Raw genomic sequence first — 25,143 nt, 5'->3', positions numbered from 1 at the left:
GGCTCTCGCTGCATATGGCAATTGTCACTTCAGTGTTGTTGTTTTTGCCTGTGTGGAAAAGGGGGAGGGGCCCTCAAGATGGGTAATATTAAGAAAAAAATGGGGAATTTTATGTGTGTGCGTGTGTGTGTGTGATAACATTGTTATATGCTACAGTGTTATACAACATTAATAGAATGCTTTGCTATAAATGCTAAATTATATTACCTTCAAACTAGAAAGCTGGAAACGTATGCAACAATGCCTCTAAGTCTTATTTTGTCAATTAAAGGTCCAAATTAAGTCTCTTATTTCAACATGAAGATTAAAATAACGGGATAATTTTACTGCTGGTATAAGGGAAATTATACATTTTTGTTCAGGGGAATGGAACCTAATTCTGCTGCAAGCTCTAAGATGTCACAGTAAAGAAATAATTGTTTGTCTTATATGGAGACTTGTCTAGGACAATTTAATCACCTAAAAATGGTAATGCTATTTGAGCTTTTTTTTCTTTTCTGATGAATCAATCAAATTAACCCTAGAGAGTGTTATTTTAAAAGCTAAGGACATTGTGAGAGTATTATTGTGTTGGACAATCCCTTAAGGAAATCATACTGTTTGACAATCCCTTAATACACCACATATGGAGTTAAGTAATTTCTGTCTTCTGTTTGCAAAGACAATTGGGGACATACTGAATAAATATGTATTGAAGCATGTTATTTGTGTTCCGTAAATACATGTTAGCTAGGTTAGTGGTCATTATACCAAAGACCACACGAAAATTGAATACCATCCTGTAAAATTCTGAAAGGCTAGAAATTTAGCCAAAATTCAAAATTTGACCTTACTTTTGTGAGTCCAGTAAGTTAATAAGTAGGAGTGCTGGGACTCACATAATACAGGACATATAATTCTATTAGTTATAACTTTCCCCTCGTTCTAGGAAATTGGGGATTATGCCAGTACGAAATGTGTCGATCCAGGTTAGCTTGTGCAGTCTGCACAGTCTAATCAGGGTCAGCTATTTCCATTTATATAGTGGTTTCATTTTAAGAAAGTCTCTTCTTAGCGGAAATTCAGTTATGGTGTTAAATGTTGTCCTTGATTAGCCTGTGCATTCTGCCCAGGCTAGTCTTGGATGACACTTGACACACATACATATAGCCATTTTCCCAGAGTGAGGCTCATATTATTGTCCCCTACCTTGTTGTTGCTGTTTGTGTTTGAGGCTCATATTATTGTCCCCTACTTGTTGTTGATGTTTGTGTTTGAGGCTCATATTATTGTCCCCTACCTTGTTGTTGCTGTTTGTGTTTGAGGCTCATATTATTGTCCCCTACCTTGTTGTTGCTGTTTGTGTTTGAGGCTCATATTATTGTCCCCTACCTTGTTGTTGCTGTTTGTGTTTGGGGCTCATATTATTGTCCCCTACCTTGTTGCTGTTTGTGTTTGAGGCTCTTATTATTTTCCCCTACTTGTTGTTGCTGTTTGTGTTTGAGGCTCATATTATTGTCCCCTACTGGTTGTTGCTGTTTGTGTTTGAGGCTCATATTATTGTCCCCTACCTTGTTGTTGCTGTTTGTGTTTGAGGCTCATATTATTGTCCCCTACCTTGTTGTTGCTGTTTGTGTTTGAGCCTCATATTATTGTCCCTACCTTGTTGTTGCTGTTTGTGTTTGAGGCTCATATTATTGTCCCCTACCTTGTTGTTGCTGTTTGTGTTTGAGGCTCATATTATTGTCCCCTATTTGTTGTTGCTGTTTGTGTTTTAGGCTCATATTATTGTTCCCTACCTTGTTGTTGCTGTTTGTGTTTGAGGCTCTTATTATTGTCCCCTACTTGTTGTTGCTGTTTGTGTTTGAGGCTCATATTATTGTCCCCTTCTTGTTGTTGCTGTTTGTGTTTGAGGCTCATATTATTGTCCCCTTCTTGTTGTTGCTGTTTGTGTTTGAGACTCATATTATTGTCCCCTACCTTGTTGTTGCTGTTTGTGTTTGAGGCTCATATTATTGTCCCCTACTTGTTGTTGCTGTTTGTGTTTGAGGCTCATATTATTGTCCCCTACTTGTTGTTGCTGTTTGTGTTTGAGGCTCATATTATTGTCCCCTACTTGTTGTTGCTGTTTGTGTTTGAGGCTCTTATTATTGTCCCCTACCTTGTTGTTGCTGTTTGTGTTTGAGGCTCATATTATTGTCCCCTACCTTGTTGTTGCTGTTTGTGTTTGAGGCTCATATTATTGTCCCCTACCTTGTTGTTGCTGTTTGTGTTTGAGGCACTTATTATTGTCCTCTACCTTGTTGTTGCTGTTTGTGTTTGAGGCTCATATTATTGTCCCCTACTTGTTGTTGCTGTTTGTGTTTGAGGCTCATATTATTGTCCCCTACTTGTTGTTGCTGTTTGTGTTTGAGGCTCTTATTATTGTCCCCTTCCTTGTTGTTGCTGTTTGTGTTTGAGGCTCATATTATTGTCCCCTACTTGTTGTTGCAGTTTGTGTTTGAGGCTCATATTATTGTACCCTACTTGTTGTTGCTGTTTGTGTTTGAGGCTCATATTATTGTCCCCTACTTGTTGTTGCTGTTTGTGTTTGAGGCTCATATTATTGTCCCCTACCTTGTTGTTGCTGTTTGTGTTTGAGGCTCATATTATTGTCCCCTACCTTGTTGTTGCTGTTTGTGTTTGAGGCTCATATTATTGTCCCCTACTTGTTGTTGCTGTTTGTGTTTGAGGCTCATATTATTGTCCCCTACCTTGTTGTTGCTTTTTGTGTTTGATGCTCATATTATTGTCCCCTACCTTGTTGTTGCTGTTTGTGTTTGAGGCTCATATTAATGTCCCCTACTTGTTGTTGCTGTTTGTGTTTGAGGCTCATATTATTGTCCCCTACTTGTTGTTGCTGTTTTTGTTTGAGGCTCATATTATTGTCCCCTACTTGTTGTTGCTGTTTGTGTTTGAGGCTCATATTATTGTCCCCTACTTGTTGTTGCTGTTTGTGTTTGAGGCTCATATTATTGTCCCCTACTTGTTGTTGCTGTTTGTGTTTGAGGCTCATATTATTGTCCCCTACTTGTTGTTACTGTTTGTGTTTGAGGCTCATATTAATGTCCCCTACCTTGTTGTTGCTGTTTGTGTTTGAGGCTCATATTATTGTCCCCTACTTGTTGTTGCTGTTTGTGTTTGAGGCTCATATTATTGTCCCCTACTTGTTGTTGCTGTTTGTGTTTGAGGCTCATATTATTGTCCCCTACCTTGTTGTTGCTGTTTGTGTTTGAGGCTCATATTATTGTCCCCTACCTTGTTGTTGCTGTTTGTGTTTGAGGCTCATATTATTGTCCCCTACCTTGTTGTTGCTGTTTGTGTTTGAGGCTCATATTATTGTCCCCTACTTGTTGTTGCTGTTTGTGTTTGAGGCTCATATTATTGTCCCCTACCTTGTTGTTGCTGTTTGTGTTTGAGGCTCATATTATTGTCCCCTACCTTGTTGTTGCTGTTTGTGTTTGAGGCTCATATTATTGTCCCCTACCTTGTTGTTGCTGTTTGTGTTTGAGGCTCATATTATTGTCCCCTACTTGTTGTTGCTGTTTGTGTTTGAGGCTCATATTATTGTCCCCTACTTGTTGTTGCTGTTTGTGTTTGAGGCTCTTATCATTTTCCCCTACTTGTTGTTGCTGTTTGTGTTTGAGGCTCATATTATTGTCCCCTACTTGTTGTTGCTGTTTGTGTTTGAGGCTCATATTATTGTCCCCTACCTTGTTGTTGCTGTTTGTGTTTGAGGCTCATATTATTGTCCCCTACCTTGTTGTTGCTGTTTGTGTTTGAGGCTCATATTATTGTCCCCTACTTGTTGTTGCTGTTTGTGTTTGAGGCTCATTATTGTCCCCTACTTGTTGGTGCTGTTTGTGTTTCAGAGCTGCTGATCTGCTGCTAGGTGGTGCGGTATTTAACAAGCCCTTCCAGCCCCATGAGGCACATATCCCCTACACTCTACAGGTAACAAATAGGGCTGTAACCTTTTAAAGGCACACATACAATACACCATGCATGTAATAAACAGAGATGTAACCTTTTAAAGGCACACATACCTTACACTCGGCAGGTAATAAATAGAGCTGTAAGCTTTTCAAGGCACATATACCCTACACTCTACAGGTAATAAATAGGGCTGTAACATTTTAAAGGCACATATACCATACACTCTGCAGGTAATAAATAGGGATGTAACCTTTTCAAGGCACACAAACAATACACTATGCATGTAATAAATAGGGTTGTAACCTTTTAAAGGAACACATATCCTACACTCTGCATGTAATAAATAGAGCTGTAAGCTTTTCAAGGCACACATATTGTACACTCTGCAGGTAATAAATAGGGCTGTAACCTTTTAAAGGCACATATACCATACACTATGCATGTAATAAATAGGGATGTAATCTTTTAAAGGAACACATAACCTACACTCTGCAGGTAACAAATAGGGATGTAACCTTTTAAAGGCACACATACCTTACACTCTGCAGGTAATAAATACTGATGTAACCTTTTTAAGGCACACATACCATACATTATGCATGTTATAAATAGGGCAGTTACCTTTTAGAGGCACACATACCCTACACTATGCAGGTAATAAATACGGATGTAACCTTTAAAAGGCACACATACCATACTCTAGGCATGTAATAAATAGGGCTGTAACCTTTTAAAGGCACACATACCATACACTATGCGTGTAATAAATAGGGATGTAACCTTTTAAAGGCACACATACCATACACTATGCATGTAATAAATAGGGATGTAACATTTTAAAGGTACACATATCCTTACACTCTGCAGGCAATAAATAGGGCTGTAACCTTTTAAAGACACGCATATCCTACACCATGCATGTAATAAATAGGGATATAACGTTTTAAAGGCACACATACCATACACTATGCATGTAATAAATAGGGATGTAACCTTTTAAAGGCACACATACCCTACACTCTGCAGGTAATAAATAGGGATGTAACCTTTTAAAGGCACACATATCCTTACACTATGCAGGTAATAAATAGGGATGTAACCTTTTAAAGGCACACATACCTTACACTCTGCAGGTAATAAATAGGGATATAACCTTTTAAAGGCACACATACCATACATTATGCAGGTAATAAATAGGGATGTAACCTTTTAAAGGCACACATATCCTTACACTATGTAGGTAATAAATATGGCTGTAACCTTTTAAAGGCACACATACCATACACTCTGCAGGTAACAAATAGGGATGTAACCTTTAAAAGGCACACATACCATACACTCTGCAGGTAATAAATAGGGATGTATCCTTTTAAAGGCACGCACACCATACACCATGCATGTAATAAATAGGGATGTAACCTTTTAAAGGCACACATAACATACACTATGCATGTAATAAATAGGGAATTAACCTTTTAAAGGCACACATACCATACACTATGCATGTAATAAATAGGGATGTAACCTTTTAAAGGCACACATACCATACACCATGTATGTAATAAATTGGGATGCAACCTTTTAAAGGCACACATACCATACACCATGCATGTAATAAATAGGGATGTAACCTTTTAAAGGCAAACATACCCTTCAATCAGCAGGTAATAAATAGAGCTGTAAGCTTTTGAAGTTACACATATCCTACGCTCTGCAGGTAAAAGGACTGTAAGCTTTTAATGGTATATCAACAGTATGTTTATGTATTCAGACAATATACTTTGCCAGTTTTCAAGTATATATATATATATATATATATATTAAGTAACAATAAGATTATTGGGAATGGAACTGGATTTCGTCCCCAAATTTGACCCCAAAAACTGTTAACACAACATTTACACGACCCAAATCCAACACCCCAGAGCCACATGTATTTAATTGTAATTTTTAGCTCGACTATTATATATGAAATATATATAGTGGAGCTATCCTACTCACCCCGGCGTCGGTGTCTGCGTTAGCTTTAGCGTGCAAATGTTAAAGTTGTTGTACTACCCCAAATATTTTCTTTGTCCCTTGACATATTGCTTTCATATTTTGCATACTTGTTTACCAACATGACCCCAACCTATTAACAAGAGCAGACAACTCTATCAAGCATTTTGTCATAATTATGGCCCCTTTTCCACTTAGAATATGCAGCAAATGTTAAAGTTTTCGTACTACCCCATTTATTTTCATTGTCCCTTGACATATTGCTTTCATATTTTGCATACTTGTTTACCAACATCACCCCAATCTATAAACAAGAGCAGACAACTCTATCAAGCATTTTGTCATAATTATTGCCCCTTTTATACTTAGAATATGCATATTATTGATAAATCTGTTAAAGTTTGCGTACTACCCCAAATATTTCCTATATCCTTTGACATATTGCGTTTATATGTTGCATACTTGTTTACCAACATGACCCCAACCTATAAACAAGAGCAGACCACTGTATCAAGCATTTTGACATAATTATGGCCCCTTTTACACTTAGATAATTGAACATTTTGCTTAAATTGCCATAACTTCTTTATTTATGATCACATTTTATTATTACTTTGACAAAAGAACACTTACCTGAATACCACAATGGATTCCACCCAAACAATACCCCACGCCCCTACCCAGAATCCCTTCCCCCCCCCCCCAACCTCCCCCCCCCCAATTTATTTTTTAAACATCATCTAATAAATTACCCCACCCCACATTATACCCCCCTCCCACCCCCACCCCCCCTATCCCCCCACGCCCCCCTAATTTTTTTTTAAACATCACCTAATATATAACCACACCCCACATTATACCACCCTCTCACCCCCCTACCCCCCCCCCACCCCCCATTTTTTTTTTAAACATCATCTGATAAATTACCACACCCCACATTATACCCCCCCCCCCCCCCCAAAAAAAAATAATTTTTTTTTAGTTTTTTCCTTTTTTTATTTTTGAAAGATCGTCCAATAAATTATTGAATATGAACAATTTCCCCATGATGGCTAATGTTATACTGTCAAGCACTCGAATAGTCGAGCGCGCTGTCCACTGACAGCTCTTGTTTAGTTACACAATCACTCATGGATAAATTAGCTAGTGTCAATTTATGATTATTTTTCAGAAAAGTGGATGAAATGACGGTTTTTAGATAAAAAACAGTTCCACATTATTGAGAATCTTCTACTACATATATATAAATATCGAGGGCTGAACGGAAAACTGTTGTATCTCCTTCTTTATTATCCCCCGCCAGATGCGGAGAGGTTGTTTTTTTTTGGCGTTGTCCGTCCGGCCGTCCTTCCGTCCGTCCGGCACTTTTGTGTCCGGAGCCATATCTTGGAAGTTCTTTGGCGGATTTCATTTAAACTTGGTTTGAGTATATATATGCATAAGAGGATGATGCGCGCCAAATGGCATTGTACACCATCTGTTAAAAACAGACTTATGGCCCTTTGTATCTTGAAAAAATACTTTTTACTATAGGCATTTTTGTGTCCGGAGCCATATCTTGGAAGCGCTGTCCTCCGTCCGTCCATCTATCATTATGTTCATCCGTCCAATTTGCACCCATCCTCAAACAAAGCATATGTTGCGGGGGATACCTTGGGCCTTTCAGGCCCTCTTGTTTAATATGAGTTACAACAGTCTTCCGTTCACCCCTCGATATATATATATATATATACACACATGCAAATGAATATAAAACAACAACACTTTTTTTTACTTTAGTAGATTGAATTTGCTTTTATTTTCCAACCTATCTGTTTTTGTGGATCATGTTTTGCTGAAATGCTTAAGTTAATGCAAATATGCTAAAACTTTCATAGATATAAAATTTAACAGTTTCAAATAATTTAAAAATTAAACGAGACTTACCTTGGTTAAGTCGATGTTTGAATGTAATTCTATCAGTCATAGACTCACTGGAGGGATTAAATGTGATATGACGAAATAGAATTGCATAGGAAGTATGTCAAGTTTTTATTTAATTGAAGTCAGGGACTTAATATGCACTTTAATGCACCTCATAATTATATTAGATTGCTTCAATGGTGCATGACTTCTCATTTCGTCTTTCAACATACTTTATTTAAAACTAAATTGTACATGTATGTGTTAACATTCCAGTTGTTCATTGATTATAACCTGTATGGAATGAACATGATCAACGTTGGAGCCGTGAAATTTAGGAGGAAAAGGGACACTGGTAAGATTTATTGACAGACTTTTGAAAAAACTAATAATTTAAAATTTGTTTAAGTAATGTTAGCTGATTTGGGTGAAATTGTGAAGTTTTAGTTGAGCAGAAGTTATTAGATTATCTCTAAAATTCACCATGACAAAAACTGTTGTGCAAATGATATTCCAATTTATGATGACATGCAGTACATGTTATCAATACATTACTGACTTCGGATTATTGGAATCATATCTACCTCAAAGGTTAAGGTCACACTTAGAGTTCAAAGGTTGAACTTGACCCTGAAAATATTGTCCATACTGTACCTTCATCATTCATCATGCAATTTTAAAATAATTTATCACAAAGGTTGTCCATGAGAAGATGATGAATCATGTGTAACATCCATGATGTGTCACATCTGCCTTTAAGATCAAGGGCAAATGTAAAGGCCAAAGGAAAAACATAAGCATGGTGCTGCTTGTTCAATGATTGCAGACACATTTTGCAGATAGGCATCTTGCTAGCATTATTATGATACGAGAATTCTCACCATTTTTGCATACGTTATTGGGTTTTATAAAGGAAAAAATCTTAACAAAAATTTAATTGATCATCAGACATAAATAATCCAGGGGTGAGATTTTACTTCCTTTCAGCTGATTTCCTCCCTTTACATGTCAAACAAATTTTACAAATGTGTCTTGTTCTGAGAAAACTGGGCTTAATTCATTTGCGTAAAGTGTCGTCCCAGATTAGCCTGTGCAGTCAGCACAGGCTAATCAGGGACGACACTTTCTGCCTAAACTTGATTTTCGGTAAGGAGGGACTGGCTTGAAACTAAAAATACCATTAAAGCAGAAAGTGTGGTCCCTGATTAGCCTGTGCGGACTGCACAGGCTAATCTGGGACGACACTTTACGCACATGAATTAAGCCCAGTTTTCTCAGAACAAGACACAAATAGTTTTTACTTTTTCTGGATCTATGTACAAATGAAGAGTGTTTTTGATTGAACCATGTAAAGGGGCGTTTCCTCCAGATCAGGTGGTTCTTAAATCACATCCCTGATAATCTTCTCATTATGAATATGCAAGCATGTTATATGGAGCAAAAGTTGTAACCTAATGCTGGTAATTATTCCCCGCCATAGGCGGAGGGATATTGTTTTGGCCTTGTTTGTCCTTCCGTCTTTCGGTCCGTCTTTCCGTTCGTCCTGAGCCATATTTTGGAAGTGCTTTGGTGGATTTCATTCAAACTTAGTATGAGTATGTATATGGATAAGAGGATGATGCAGGCCAAATGGCATTGTACACCATCAGTTAATAATAGAGTTATGGCCCTTTGTAACTTGAAAAAATGCTTTTTTTGTGTGTCCGGAGCCATATCTTGGAAGTGCTTTGGCAGATTTCATTGAAACTTGGTATGAGTATATATATTGATAAGAGGATGATGCATGCAAATGGCAATGTTCATCATATGTTAAAAACGGAATTATGGCCCTTTGTATCTTGAATAAATGCTTTTTTGAGTGTCAAATATGATACTTTTGTGTCCAGAAGCATATTGGCGGGGGATATCAATTCAAAGAATTTGCTTTTTAACCTTTTGTGTGGCTAATTTTAAAAATAAATGAGGATTTGAAGAATTTTACAAATATATAGTTTATTTTCTGCATGCATATTTCAGAAGCAGACGCGGTCATCCTTAGCCAGGGCTCTGAAAAAGGGCATGGGTTTCTTCCAAAGACGCCGGTTTCCTTCACCGGCCTTCTGAATAGGTCAGGGTCCGTTACTCCCTCACAACAGCTCTGGGACTTTGAAAATATTCCAAGGTCAGTTGAATATTACTTTTATTGTGGGCATGATTACAAAGATCTCTATGAAACTGAAAGTCATTCAGTTCTACTCTAATTAGGGAGGCAGCCAGTTAACCTACTGAATGGATGGTCAACAAGTTTGTTTTTTTAGTGGAACAGCAGTTGTCTTTGTTTATACATTTTTAGCTCATCTATTTTTGTTTTTTTAAATTATGAGCTATTGTCATCACCTTGGCGTCTGCGTCAGCGTCGGCGTCCGGTTAAGTTTTGTGTTTAGGTCCACTTTTCTCATAAAGTATCAAAGCTATTGCATTCAAACTTGGTACATTTACTAACAATTATGAGGGGACTGGGCAGGCAAAGTTAGATAACTCTGGCGTGCATTTTGACAGAATTATGTGCCCTTTTTATACTTAAAAAATTGAAAATTTTGTTAAGTTTTGTGTTTAGGTCCTTTTTTCTCATAAAGCATCAAAGCTATTGCATTCAACTTGGTACACTTACTTACTCTCATAAGGGGACTGGGCAGACAAAGTTAGATAACTCTGGCATGCATTTTGACAGAATTATGTGCCCTTTTTATACTTAGAAAATTGAAAATTTGGTTAAGTTTTGTGTTAAGGTCCACTTTATTCCTAAAGTATCAAAGCTATTGCTTTCATACTTGCGACACTTAATTACTATCATAAGGGTACTGTGCAGGCAAAGTTATGTAGCTCTGACTGGCATTTTGACAGAATTATGGCCCCTTTATACTTAGAAAATTGAAAATGTTGTTAAGTTTTTTGTTTTGGGCCGCTTTACTCCTAAAGTATCATAGCTATTGCTTTCAGACTTGGAACACTCACAAACTTTTATAAGGGGACTGTACGGAACAAGTTGCATAAATCTGGTTGTCATTTTGACGCAATAATGGCCCTTTTTTGACCTAGTAACATTGAATATATGGTTAAATTTTGTGTTTACATCCACTTTACTTCTAAAGTATCAAGGTTATTGCTTTCAAACTTCAAATACTTTCATACTATCATGAGGGTACTGTACCTGGCAAGTTGAATTTTACCTTGACCTTTGAATGACCTTGACTCTCAAGGTCAAAGAATTAAATTTTGCAAAAATTGACTTCGTTATTTATGATCAGATTTGATTGATACTTTGACAAAACAACTCTTACATGACATACTACAATAGACTCCACCCAAACCATCCCCAATGCCGCCCCCCCCTCGAACCCCCCCCCCCCCCCCCCCCCAAAAAAAAACCCCAATTGTTTTTTCTTTTTTTTATGCCCCCCTTCGAAGAAGAGGGGGTATATTGCTTTGCACATGTCAGTCGGTCTGTCGGTCCGTCCACCAGGTGGTTTCCGGATGATAACTCAAGAATGCTTGGGCTTAGAATCATGAAACTTCATAGGTACATTGATCATGACTCGCAGATGACCCCTATTGATTTTGAGGTCACTAGCTCAAAGGTCAAGGTCACGGTGACCCGAAATAGTAAAATGGTTTCCCGATGATAACTCAAGAAAGCTTATGCCTAGGATCATGAAACTTGATAGGTAGATTGATCATGACTCGCAGATGACCCCTTTTGATTTTCAGGTCACTAGGTCACGGGTCAAGGTCACAGTGACCCGAAATAGTAAAATGGTTTCCGGATGATAACTCAAGAACGCTTATGCCTAGGATCATGAAACTTGATAGGTAGATTGACCATGACAAGCAGATGACCCCTATCGATTTTCAGGTCACTAGGTCAAAGGTCAAGGTCACAGTGACCCGAAATAGTAAAATGGTTTCCGGATGATAACTCAAGAACGTTTATGCCTAGGATCATAAAACTTGATAGGTAGATTGATCATGACTTGCAGATGACCCCTATTGATTTTCTGGTCACAAGTTCAAAGGTCAAGGTCACGGTGACCCGAAATAGTAAAATGGTTTCCGGATGATAACTCAAGAACGCTTATGCCTTGGATCATGAAACTGATAGGTAGATTGATCATGACTCGTAGATGACCCCAATTGATTTTCAGGTCACTAGGTCAAAGGTCAAGGTCACGGTGACCCAAAATAGTAAAATGGTTTCCAGATGATAACTCAAGAACGCTTATGCCTAGGATCATGAAACTTCATAGGTACGTTGATCATGACTCGCAGATGACCCCTATTGATTTTCAGGTCACTAGGTCAAAGGTCAAGGTCATGGTGACCAGAAATAGTAAAATGGTTTCCAGATGATAACTCAAGAACGCTTATGCCTAGGATCATGAAACTTCATAGGTACATTGAGCATGACTGGCAGATGACCCCTTTTGATTTTCAGGTCATTAGGTCAAAGGTCAAGGTCACGGTGACCCAAAATATTAAAATGGTTTCTGGATGATAATTCAAGAATGCTTATGCCTAGGATCATGAAACTTGATAGGTAGATTGATCATGACTTGCAGATGACCCCTATTGATTTTGAGGTCACTAGGTCAAAGGTCAAGGTCTCGGTGACCCAAATAAGTAAAATGGTTACCGGATGATAACTCAAGAACGCTTATGCCTTGGATCATGAAACTGATAGGTAGATTGATCATGACTCGTAGATGACCCCTATTGATTTTCAGGTCACTAGGTCAAAGGTCAAGGTCACGGTGACCCAAAATAGTAAAATGGTTTCCAGATGATAACTCAAGAACGCTTATGCCTAGGATCATGAAACTTCATAGGTACGTTGATCATGACTCGCAGATGACCCCTATTGATTTTCAGGTCACTAGGTCAAAGGTCAAGGTCATGGTGACCAGAAATAGTAAAATGGTTTCCAGATGATAACTCAAGAACGCTTATGCCTAGGATCATGAAACTTCATAGGTACATTGAGCATGACTGGCAGATGACCCCTTTTGATTTTCAGGTCATTAGGTCAAAGGTCAAGGTCACGGTGACCCAAAATATTAAAATGGTTTCTGGATGATAATTCAAGAATGCTTATGCCTAGGATCATGAAACTTGATAGGTAGATTGATCATGACTTGCAGATGACCCCTATTGATTTTGAGGTCACTAGGTCAAAGGTCAAGGTCACGGTGACCCAAATAAGTAAAATGGTTTCCGGATGATAACTCAAGAACGCTTATGCCTAGGATTATGAAACTTGATAGGTACATTGATCATGACTGGCAGATGACCCCTATTGATTTTCAGGTCACTAGGTCAAAGGTCAAGGTCACAGTGACCCGAAATAGTAAAATGGTTTCCCGATGATAACTCAAGAATGCTTATGGCTAGGATCATGAAACTTCATAGGTACATTGATCATGACTCGCAGATGACCCCTATCAATTTTCAGGTCACTAGGTCAAAGGTCAAGGTCAAAGTGACAAAAACATATTCACACAATGGCTGTCACTACAACTGAGAGCCCATATGGGGGGCATGCATGTTTTACAAGCAGCCCTTGTTTTTTTGAAAGATCATCTTATAAATGACCACACCCTCACACTAAACCCAACCCACCCCCCCCTCGCCATTTTTTTTTTTTTTTTAAACATGGTTAAAAAACAAACATATTTATTTTTAGCTCGACTATTATATTTGAAATATATATCGTAGAGCTATCCTACTGACCCCGGCGTCGGCGTTTTCATGCAAATGTTAAAGTTTTCGTACTACCCCAATTATTTTCATTGTCCCTTGACATATTGCTTTCATATTTTGCATACTTGTTTACCAACATGACCCCAACCTATAAACAAAAGCAGACAACTCTAACAAGCATTTTGTCATAATTATGGCCCCTTTTCCACTTAGAATATGCAGCAAATGTTAAAGTTTTCGTACTAACCCATTTATTTTCATTGTCCCTTGACATATTGCTTTCATATTTTGCATACTTGTTTACCAACATCACCCCCAACCTATAAACAAGAGCAGACAACTCTATCAAGCATTTTGTCATAATAATTGCCCCTTTTATACTTAGAATATGCATATTATTGATAAATCTATGTTAAAGTTTGCGTACTACCCCAAATATTTCCTATATTCTTTGACATATTGCGTTTATATGTTGCATACTTGTGTACCAACATGACCCCAACCTATAAACAAGAGCAGACCACTGTATCAAGCATTTTGACATAATTATGGCCCCTTTTACACTTAGTAAAATGGTTTCCGGATGATAACTCAAGAACGCTAAGGCCTAGTATCATGAAACTTCATAGGTAGATTGATCATGACTTGCAGATGACCCCTATTGATTTTCAGGTCACTAGGTTAAAGGTCAAGATCACAGTGACCCGAAATAGTCAAATGGTTTCCGGATGATAACTCAAGAACGCTAATGCCTAGGATCATGAAACTTCGTAGGTAGATTGATAAATGCTGGCAGATGACCCCTATTGATTATTAGATCACTAGGTCAAAGGTCAAGGTCACGGTGACCCGAAATAGTAAAATGGTTTCCGGATGATAACTCAAGAACGCTTATGCCTAGGATCATGAAACTTGATAGGTAGATTTATCATGACTCGCAGTTGACCCCTATTGATTTTCAGGTCACTATATCAAAGGTCAAGGTCACGGTGACCTGAAATAGTAAAATGGTTTTCGGATGATAACTCAAGAATGCTAATGGCTACGATCATGAAACTTCATAGGTACATTGATCATGACTCGCAGATGACCCCTTTCGATTTTGAGGTCACTAGGTCAAAGGTCAAGGTCATGGTGACCTGAAATAGTAAAATGGTTTTCTGATGATAACTCAAGAACGCTTATGCCTAGGATCATGAAACTTCATAGGTACATTGATCATAACTCACAGATGACCCCTATCAATTTTGAGGTCACTAGGTCAAAGGTCAAGTTCACAGTGACCCGTAATAGTAAAATGGTTTCCAGATGATAACTAAAGAATGCTTATTCCTAGGATCATGAAACTTCATAGGTAGATTGATCATGACTCGCAGATGACCCCTATTGATTTTCAGGTCACTAGGTCAAAGGTCAAGGTCATGGTGACCCGAAATAGTAAAATGGTTTCCGGATGATAACTCAAGAACGCTTATGACTAGGATCATGAAACTTCATAGGTACATTGATCAGGACTGGCAGATGACCCCTATTGATTTTCAGGTCACTAGGTCAAAGGTCAAGGTCACAGTGACAAAAACATATTCACACAATGGCTGTCAGTACAACGGAGAGCCCATCTGGGGGGCATGCATGTTTTACAAACAGCCCTTGTTTTATTTTGTTTTCGCATTTTTATTTCTTATATTTTGAAGATAATGTAATAAATGACCACACCCCCTCACTATACACCCCTCATTACCCCACCCATCCATCTTTTTATGCCCCAGGATCGAATGATCGGGGGTATATTGTTTTCGGCCTGTCTGTCTGTCTGTCATTATGTTGGTCTGTCTGTCATCAAAACTTTAACCTATAACTTTAACCTTGGTTAAAGTTTTGCGATAACTTTTGCAATATTGAAGATATCAACTTGATAATTGGCATGCATGTGTATCTCATGGAGCTGCACATTTTTAGTGGTGAAAGGTTAAGGTCATCCTTCAAGGTCAAAGGTTAAATATATGGCTTCAAAGTGGCGCAATAGGGGGCATTGTGTTTCTGACAAACACATCTCTTGTTTGATTGAAGTATTGAGATAGTTCCCTTCACCTTTAAAAAGAAAAATAGATGAGCGGTCTGCACCCGCAAGGCGGTGCTCTTGTTATTGGTTTTTGTTTTGACTTGTATTTATACTTTATATACTCAATACAAACACTATTCAAATCTCATTATTAGGGTATTTATTGCTCTATATCCTAATATACATGTGAAATAAATATAAATCATACAAAGCAATCATTTAGAAAAAAAAGATACAAATCAATAACATTAGCAACTTGATAAATTTTCTCTTAAAGGGATCTTTTCACGCTTTGGTAAATTGACAAAATTGAAAAAAGTTGTTTCAGATTCGCACATTTTCGTTTTAGTTATGATATTTGTAAGGAAACAGTAATACTGAACATTAACCATGGTCAAATATAGCCATTATATGCATCTTTTGACGATTTTAAAACCTAAAAATTATAAAGCGTTGCAACGCGAAACGATTGAATAATTTGGAGAGTTCTGTTTTTGTCGTTAAATTTTGTGAAACTAAGAAGATTGCTTATATAAGGTATAAAATACGTCAAGTATGTGTACTCCGCGGAATAGCTCAGTAGGCTAAAGCGTTTTTACTTCAGGACTCTGGCAGGACTCCAGGGGTCACTGGTTCGAAACCTGCTCCGGGCAATGTTCTTTTCCTTTTTTTAATTTTATTCTTGATTTTTTACTGGAGCTTTTACGATCCAATGTTTACATTTATCAATATAAAGCATTTAATGAATAAGTTAAAAAATGCCAAAATCTGTGAAAAGGCCCCTTTAAAACAGAGTCAAGATGTAAAAAGTGTCTATTTATTAACCCATTTATGCAAAGCGTCTAGAAAAAAGGCCTTGGAAAACGGCGTAGACCCAGATGAGACGCCGCATGATGCGGCGTCTCATCAGGGTCTGCGCTATTTGCTTAAAGGAATTTCTGTAAGAAATATTCTAAGTATAGAAATAAATATACTAGACATCCTTAATTTTGGAAATAAATTGATCTAATTTAGAAGGATGGAAGAGTCCACTAGTCATAAATGGGTTAAGTACATGTACTGCTGAATGTCCACTGCAGTGAGATGTTGCTTGACCATGCTGTGGAGAGACTGACCACATGTGAGTTAGAGGTGGACGTCGTAGCAGCAGACATCCTCAATCGTCAAGAAGTAGTCGGTAAGTAACAGGCAACTGATCTGCAGGACCCCAGTCATCTGCCCATTCTTTAACACTTTGGAAGTTAAACTTTACCAAAATAAATAGAAAAATTATTGTGCATTGAATATGCTGAATTTCATGAATGTGTGTTTTATTTGCAAAAAGGGTAATTATGGGTACATGTACTTGGTCCAAACACTGAAAAGTGTATCCTTCTCTATAGCAACCATTAATAAATATTTTCTATCTAAAACGGATTTAATTCTGTGTGTGAACCTGTGTGTGTGCCCAAAATTACCCTGTTTAAGGTATTACGGACTGATTGTAAGTACTGCAGCAATATTGCTAAGCAACTGTCTCATTTGGAAAGTTACTGAAACAAGGGTGTGATTTTTCCATGGAACGGGTTGTCCTGGGTAATTTCCGTGAATTGCGTAAATTCGAAAAAAATGGTTCGACCGATTCTGCGTGCATATTTCAAAAGCGGCGCGAAAAATCCTGCGGCCGGCGAAAACTCCTCATATTGCACTGCAAATGTCTGCATTTTGAAACAAGCGATGTCATTGGCTGTCGTTTCCCAATCTGCCAATTAAAATAGGTCTTTTAAAACGTTTTTCCTATTTCTTTGCTGACTTGTTACAAATGGCGCATTTTTGAAGTGATAATGAATATTATTGAACGAACGAATGAATCTCACAAAATCTCGGAGATTGAACAATTATTGAAAACAAATTTAAATGGTAAAGGGAAGTAACAAGAGTGGATATAGTTCAGCGATTCCACTTTCTGAATGGGTACGGAAGATCGATTGTCTTGGTAAAGCTCAACTTAAGTCATATTCCATGTGAAAAAATTGTTTAACTACGGATCCCGTGGTAAATTGTCGTAAGTTGAACACTGTAAAATTGCTGACCTTATTTTTAATTTAAAGACATTGAGCTCAAATGAAAGATTGCCGTCATCGTTCACAGTGATCGGAACACACATTGATTTGATCACAATTAATACAAGTGACTTTGCATATGTTAAATGTTATTTTATAAAGGTTTTGATTTCATAAATAAATCTTAAATTTAAGATGGTGTTTATTTAATGTCTGTTTTAAGGTTTGTCATTTCGTTATCCGCGCAATTACCGTAGTAAAAATCAGTCTACAGAATTTTCCTCCCCTCAGACTTAACCTCAATCACACCCCTGTGAAATTTTACTGCCCTAAATAATTTAATAAAAACTGACTGGATTATTAAGTGCTGTTACAAATTTTCTTACTGATGTCTGACCCGCTTACAGACAAAATTGGTACCAACCCCGGTCTTGCTGCACTCTGGGAGGATGAGAGACAGAGACGTAGGGACCGCGGGGAGTCCATAAATATTGCACCACCGGCCTCACAAGGTTTGGCTTTCTAAGAGACGATTGGAGGCAAGATGGGTGAAAATAAAGAGAATAATAAATGTTTAGCCATTTATGTAAAGTTGATTGCATTTAACGCCTGAAGCTAATTGGGAGGCTCAAGGGTGTGATTTTTCGGCAGATTTCCGTGGATCGGGTTTTCCCAGGGGTCATTGCTGAGATTCGTGTAAATTTGAACAAAAAATGGGGGTGAGGGGGGATATGAAAATGAATTAAAAGTGATCTTTGTGTACCGGTAGTTCTCTTTATATTAATTGTGATTGTTTTATGATACAAATTATGAATAAAATGATATTTGCATTGTTTTTTTAAAGTCTTTGACTATAATTTAGACGTAAAATGTTGGTGAATTAAAGTCCAGATCTTGTGTTCACTTAGTTCTTGGGGAAATCTTGATTTTAAATTTTATATCAGGGAATATTTCTGGTCATTTTTCTGTTAGAAATGCACAGTTTTCTGCTTACAAAAGGATGACATATTATATATTTCAGCAATATTTACATGTTTTTATCATTTGAATTTAAGAAAACCACAACATGAAATTTTCAGAGACAAATGAATTTTATTAAGTAAAGGGGTTTCCGTGGTTTTTCTGTCATGAGCTTGTTCTGATCTGTACAACTTGACAAAAATGTTATGTTACTAACAGTTTTCTTATTGTGTTTTCAGAACATGGTGATGTGCATATATCGGACAGTGAAATTGAATTAAGACAGAGGCTTCAAGAGATACTGTTAGAGCTTCAGCCATATATGTAAGTTGTTGTTTAAAAATGAACTAATGTCAGATATGAAAATTATAAAAATTAGAGTCCAAATGAATTTCAGAAAACATGCTGCTACCAAATTTTGCAGAAAACAGTTTTAAATTGGTCCAGTACCAATGAGTTGAAATGAGTTGTTAGAGTTAAAAACTACAATTCAAAATATTAATTGGACAAATGATTTATAGATAATCTTATTTGTGAGGAGACATATGAATAGATTTTTTTAAAATCTATCTATAAGATGCTCTACTTTTTCGTGGACTGTCAAACATTTAAGTAATCAACTTTATTCTAAATTCTATGGTATATTTTCAGGGACAGTCAAACTGTTGACAGTGCCAGTAGCTCTCAGGAAGGTCTCAATCTTAGCCAAGCGTGGGACCTTGACCTTCACACATCTCAAGGTCAGTCAGTCAGCTGATATTGTGACCAAATAATCTTCTTACATGTAGCTACTATTCAATATGTATTGCTTTTATGTATGTATGCTCCTTATTGTTTAGTGTATTAGATAATATTTAACTCCCTCTCCTTCTTTTCATTGTAACTCATAAAACATAACAATTAAAGTTCAATGTCACCGTAAGGTTTGTTTACTTTTGTATGCCCCTTCAAAGAAGAGGGGGAATATTGTTTTGCACATGTCGGTCCGTCCGTCCACCAGATGGGTTTCGGTTGATAACTCAAGAACGCTTAGGCCTAGGATCATGAAACTTCATGGGAACATTGATCATGACTGGCAGACCCCTATTGATTTTCAGGTCACTAGGTCAAAGGTCAAGATCACAGTGACTCGAAATAGTAAAATGGTTTCCAGATGATAACTCAAGAATGCTTAGGCCTAGGATCATGAAACTTCATAGGTACATTGATCAAGACAGATGACCCCTATTGATTTTCAGGTCACTAGGTCAAAGGTCAAGGTCACAGTGACTCGAAATAGTAAAATGGTTTCCGGATGATAACTCAAGAATGCTTACGCCTAGGATCATGAAACTTCATGGGAACATTGACCATGACTGGCAGATGACCCCTATTGATTTTCAGGTCACTAGGTCAAAGGTCAAGGTCACAGTGACTCGATATAGTAAAATGGTTTCTGGATGATAACTCAAGAATGCTTACGCCTAGGATCATGACTGGCAGATGACCCCTATTAATTTTCAGGTCACTAGGTCAAAGGTCAAGGTCACAGTGACTCGAAACAGTAAAATGGTTTCCTTATGATAACTCAAGAACGCTTACGCCTAGGATCATGAAACTTAATAGGTACATTGATCATGACTGGCAGATGAACCCTATTGATTTTCAGGTCACTAGGTCAAAGGTCAAGGTCACAGTGACAAATAAAATATTCACATGATGGCTGCCACTACAACTGACAGCCCATATGGGGGGCATGCATGTTTTACAAACAGCCCTTGTTTAATTTGCTAAAATATATATGCATTTCATGAAAAATCAATTATGTTCTTTTTATGTGCAGTTTGCAAAATAAATCCATCACAGTATTGCAAATCCAATGAAATCTCAGTTTTGGAAATAGAAAAGTATTTATCAGTCGCCCATTTTGTGATATATGAAATCCAAAAAAGACTGGTAAAAAATTAATCAATTAATAATGGATGTATGCATTGCAAAGGTAAATGCTTACAGAAACAGTTTTTAAAATTAATTCCCTTACATTTTCGGTCCATTTTGACCTCCCTTATCTCTCAAAGTAATTGTAACATCTTACTGTTTTTAAATTATAAAACACTGTGACTTCTTATAAATGGGAAAAAAGAAATAATAGTGCAAGTATTGTATGAAATGACTGAAGAGGTTTGTGTTCTGTAACTGAAAAAGCAGGGTAAAATGCTCAAACTTAGACCGGTCAGGGTAGATGTTATATCATGTATTGTAATTGTGATTTACTCTTGTAAAATAAAAGAGAAGAATGGAATAAAAATGTGAACATTACTACTTTGTTAGCAAGTGAATCCACTAATTTTAATACATAAATGAGGATTGTTGTCATCTTTTCATGTTGATTTCATGGTTAAATTCTTATATCTCTTTTCAGCTGTATAGCATTACATCTTGCTATGAAATGTTTTAAATCCATAGCCCCATTTTCAATTCAGTCTTAAAAGTTAGTTTTGCAGACATATGTTTTTCATTGGTTGGTCAACACAAATTCTTCACTGCTCATGCATGAATCAGAAGTTAGTTTTACTCAAAGAATAAATATGTCTGTAATATGCATACTTCTGTTTTGTATGTTAATCTAATTGGTAAAATTTTCGCCAAAAAATATTTCAGAATTGTGAGCCATTTAATGAGCTAACACCTGGTCATATTTTGAATAAACACAAACGTTTAACTTTTAAATTAACATAACTGTGAAACCATTATTAATCGTCAGGCATTAATTTTTGTGTATTCCGTCAGTCGACCGATTGACAAATTCAAGATCTTAACGAAAAATTATGTCCCATATTTGAACAAATTATAAAGACTGAATTACCAAAGGCATGAGGCCCTAAAATCCAATGTAATCCACGCATACATACTCCGTCTGTTTCGTAATCAAGATTAATCCGGTTTTGAAACAAAAGGGTGTAGATTACACAGTGTACTTAACTGACACGTGACATTGCTCTAAAACGCGAGTGCAGTACAGCTGTATCGACTGCGTTTACTTCGTTTAGGTAGAATAGTAAGATAAGCGCTAATTGTTAACAACTTTATTACCCACTGTGTGCATTGTGTTTTTCAGTGTTGTTGCAAATTATACAGCCTCCACGCAGCGGATCCGGAGCAAAGACAATAAACGAAATTAAAAGATGATGTGTGATCAACACCTGACTTGTATACATTCTCCGCATTGATTACAAATTTATGCAGAACATATTGATTTGTGTTTGGTTGTTTGCATTTAACTTACAATACAGATGTAAAAATAGCCTGTGCTTCGTTTATGGGCTATCAATATTTTAAATATTGACAGCTTTGACAAGTTTTACGATACATGTTTCAAATCAGTGTTACTTGTAGCAATTGAAAACGTAACAGGTAAAGAGAAATTAGCAATCATGAAGATTAATTCCATCCAAATGTAGGGTATTTGTTTACAAAAATTCACTTATATTTTTTCGCGATTTTTAGAAAATCCCCGGAAAGCACGTTTTTCGAATGACTGAGTATGACGCAATAAAACATTGCTTTGTATCCTATTGCATTCAATCTAATTTAAACTCATTTGTCCATTGGTTGTAACAATCAGAATTGTGCCCTATGAAACCGCTGTCCCATAATGCACTATTAATTTTACACTTCAGAAAATTATTGTACTTAAAGTGATCAAATATTTACGATGCAAAACTCTTGAAACTTTATTGAAAATTGACCAAATAGTTTGCTTACACTAATTTTAACCAATAATATTCGCATCTTCTCTAATTTGCGCCGATAAAGGTAAGATTGTTATTAGTTTGGTGATGATAATAAATGAATAAGACCAATTGGCAATTGGCTTCACTGTTTCAAACACTCGTTAACGGTTATTCGGTCCCACTAATCCGCTAATCTTAATAATGATACACTAATGGGGGCCAATTACTGATCACCTGATAACAATAGACTAGTATATTGACATGTGACAAACAGGCCCCACCTCCTGCCAGTGACTCTCAAGTGTCCTCTCTCTTTCCCTACTACGATTTATCGCAACCGCGATATATTTCGGACAAACAAATCGGATATTGACTGAAGCATTTTTTTTTTCTAAGTTAGGAATTGGCGAATTTAAGTGCTGAGGAAAACGTCAGTTTTATAAAAATGACAAAATTTCGTGCTGGCGAAAATAAATGGTTTTACAGTATGTCATTACCAAAGTTCAAATTGATAAATATTTAGAAGTAAAAAAAATCAAACTTAGATTTTGTTTTATTGACAAAATATATGGAATCTTGATGTTATACCTTATACTCCATACATGTAAGTTTAATTTCTGTGACCATTTTCCCCTTACCTCTGATTCAAGTAGGTACATTTTCAGTTACCGGCTTAAGTGTGTCCACCAGTTAACTCTGGAAAGTGTAAGAAAGTTAATTAGCTGCCTGAACAGGATAAAAAATACAGACTAATAAACAGTCAACTTAGCTGTCTGATCTATTTTAAATAGGATGTAATGTGACTGAGAATGCTATTTTTTTCTTAAAAAGGAAAAACTGTAAGTTTGTATCATACGTCCCTGGTATTTCAGACGGGTCCATGTGCAGTCAGCACACAGTGGTGCTGGACGAAATTGACTGAGGACATTGAACCTGTGGTCAATGAGGCGTCCATCCAGCGCATTGTGTCGGCCAGTCAGAGTTTCTGTGATGTCAGGCCTGACCTGCTTAGAGGTAAAATCTGGGAAAACAGGTCGTTATGCATGCTTAAAGTTGTGTCCCAGATTAGTCTGTGCAGTCCAACACTTTCTGCCTTTATTGGATTTTCACTAAATAAAGAGACTCCCTTTAAACAGAAAATACCATAAAAATGTGGATAGTGTCCTCTTAGATTAGCTGATGCAGACTGCACAGGCCAATCTGTGATGACACTTTACGCACAGTCATTAAACTTTATGTTCCCATAGTGAGATTCATCTGTATAGCAGGATTGCTTCCATATGGCCTTTACCCGCAGAAGGTTATTTTTAGCTCGGCTGTTTTCGGATGAAAGCCCGAAGTATTGTCATAGCCAGCTCGTCATGTCATCCGCCGTCCGCCGGCATCATGCTAAAATTTGCAAATTTTGCTCTAAAATCAAAGTGCTTCCACCTACAACTTTGAAACTTATATGTAGATGCACCTTGAGGAGTTCTACACGCCACACCCATTTTTGGTCACTAGGTCAAAGGTCAAGGTCACTTTGACCTCTTAAAAAAAAAAAGCTTTCATTTTTTTCAAAAATGTCACCGGTTATGCTGTGCTCTTGTTTAGTTATGTGGGATAGTGAGAGATGCATGACACGTCAACTTCCAGAGACGACCATTTGTCTTGTAGTTGCCAGTGCAAAAATATAAGTGCACTGCACGTTGGTTTAACCTCTCATGCAAAGAACTTCGTGGATTAAGCAGGGTATCAAACATGCCCTCCATGGGTTCCTGCCCCAGTGTGTTACCATTAGACCACTCATGGGCAGGGTTGGTTGGTTGTGTATGTTTATAAAATGTATTCAAGTTTGCCTTTTAGAAGCCATTCTGCCATTTCAAATAGAAACATGGGTAGCCAAAAGCTAGCTATTTTTGGCTACAGGTATTTTTAAATTGGAGTATATGAAATGCTGGTAATTTAAATATAATAGTTGCGTTATTTGATTAAGCCATTAGTTGTTTTAAATAACATGATAAACTCGTCCTTTTGTTACAGCGTCCAGCCAAGACCGTTCCCTAGTGGACATCCTGGCCTCTCTGGCAGACGACAACACACCGCCCTGCTCCCAGCATGCCCAGGCAGCAGCTGACCTTGAGGCCCTGGCCGACCAGGACAGCCTCTTGTCGCAGGTGTCGCAGCCCTGCAGTCAGGATATGGAAAACAAGGGTAGAGGGAAGGTGCAGGAGGATGATGATGAGGAGATTCAGGAGATGTCACAACCAATCTGGGACAGTCAGGAGGAAAGGTAGGTTGAGGGCAATCAGCAACCAGACGCATGACACTTATCTGACCGTTTTCAGACGCTGACACTTATCTGACCGTTTTCAGACGCTGACACTTATCTGACCATTTTCACTAGTCTGAGTCTGAATATCTGATAATTTGCTGAGCAAAGTATAGTATTTATCCCCCTTTTCCCCAATTCTTAATAAAAATATAAATATCTTTAAAAAAATAAGAAGAAAATACTTAATTACAATTATTTTCTATTTATATGGTCCAGAAAGTCATTCTTATAAATAGCTTGTGAGATAAACTTGTGTATGATATCTATAGTTGTAATTATGTATCATACTTATGTAAGCATGTGACACATTCGCAAAACTAAATTTAAAATTGTGAAAAATATACATATTACAGCTATTTGTGTGCCATAAATATAAATACACTTCACCACAAGTGTGCTGTATTACATGTATCTGTATTGATGAAAACATAGTATATAGCAATATCTTTTGTTACATTAAGCTTC

General features: G+C 37.2%; 1 protein-coding gene across 1 annotated transcript in view; it reads left to right on the top strand.

Moving 5' to 3' along the window:
• The window catches only part of LOC127878475 (uncharacterized), a 143,340-nt gene that overhangs the window by 55,960 nt on the left and 62,237 nt on the right, over positions 1 to 25,143 (top strand). The window contains 9 exon segments of the mRNA XM_052425001.1: positions 3,891 to 3,972; positions 8,131 to 8,209; positions 9,871 to 10,015; positions 16,729 to 16,826; positions 18,099 to 18,203; positions 18,891 to 18,975; positions 19,303 to 19,391; positions 23,237 to 23,278; positions 24,387 to 24,636. Coding sequence (XP_052280961.1) covers positions 3,891 to 3,972; positions 8,131 to 8,209; positions 9,871 to 10,015; positions 16,729 to 16,826; positions 18,099 to 18,203; positions 18,891 to 18,975; positions 19,303 to 19,391; positions 23,237 to 23,278; positions 24,387 to 24,636 — 975 coding nt within the window.

Source organism: Dreissena polymorpha, chromosome 4 (genome assembly GCF_020536995.1).
Source record: "Dreissena polymorpha isolate Duluth1 chromosome 4, UMN_Dpol_1.0, whole genome shotgun sequence".
Lineage (NCBI taxonomy): Eukaryota > Metazoa > Mollusca > Bivalvia > Myida > Dreissenidae > Dreissena > Dreissena polymorpha.
The sequence above is the reverse complement of the archived record's forward strand: the minus strand, read 5'-3'. Positions and strand labels throughout refer to the sequence as shown.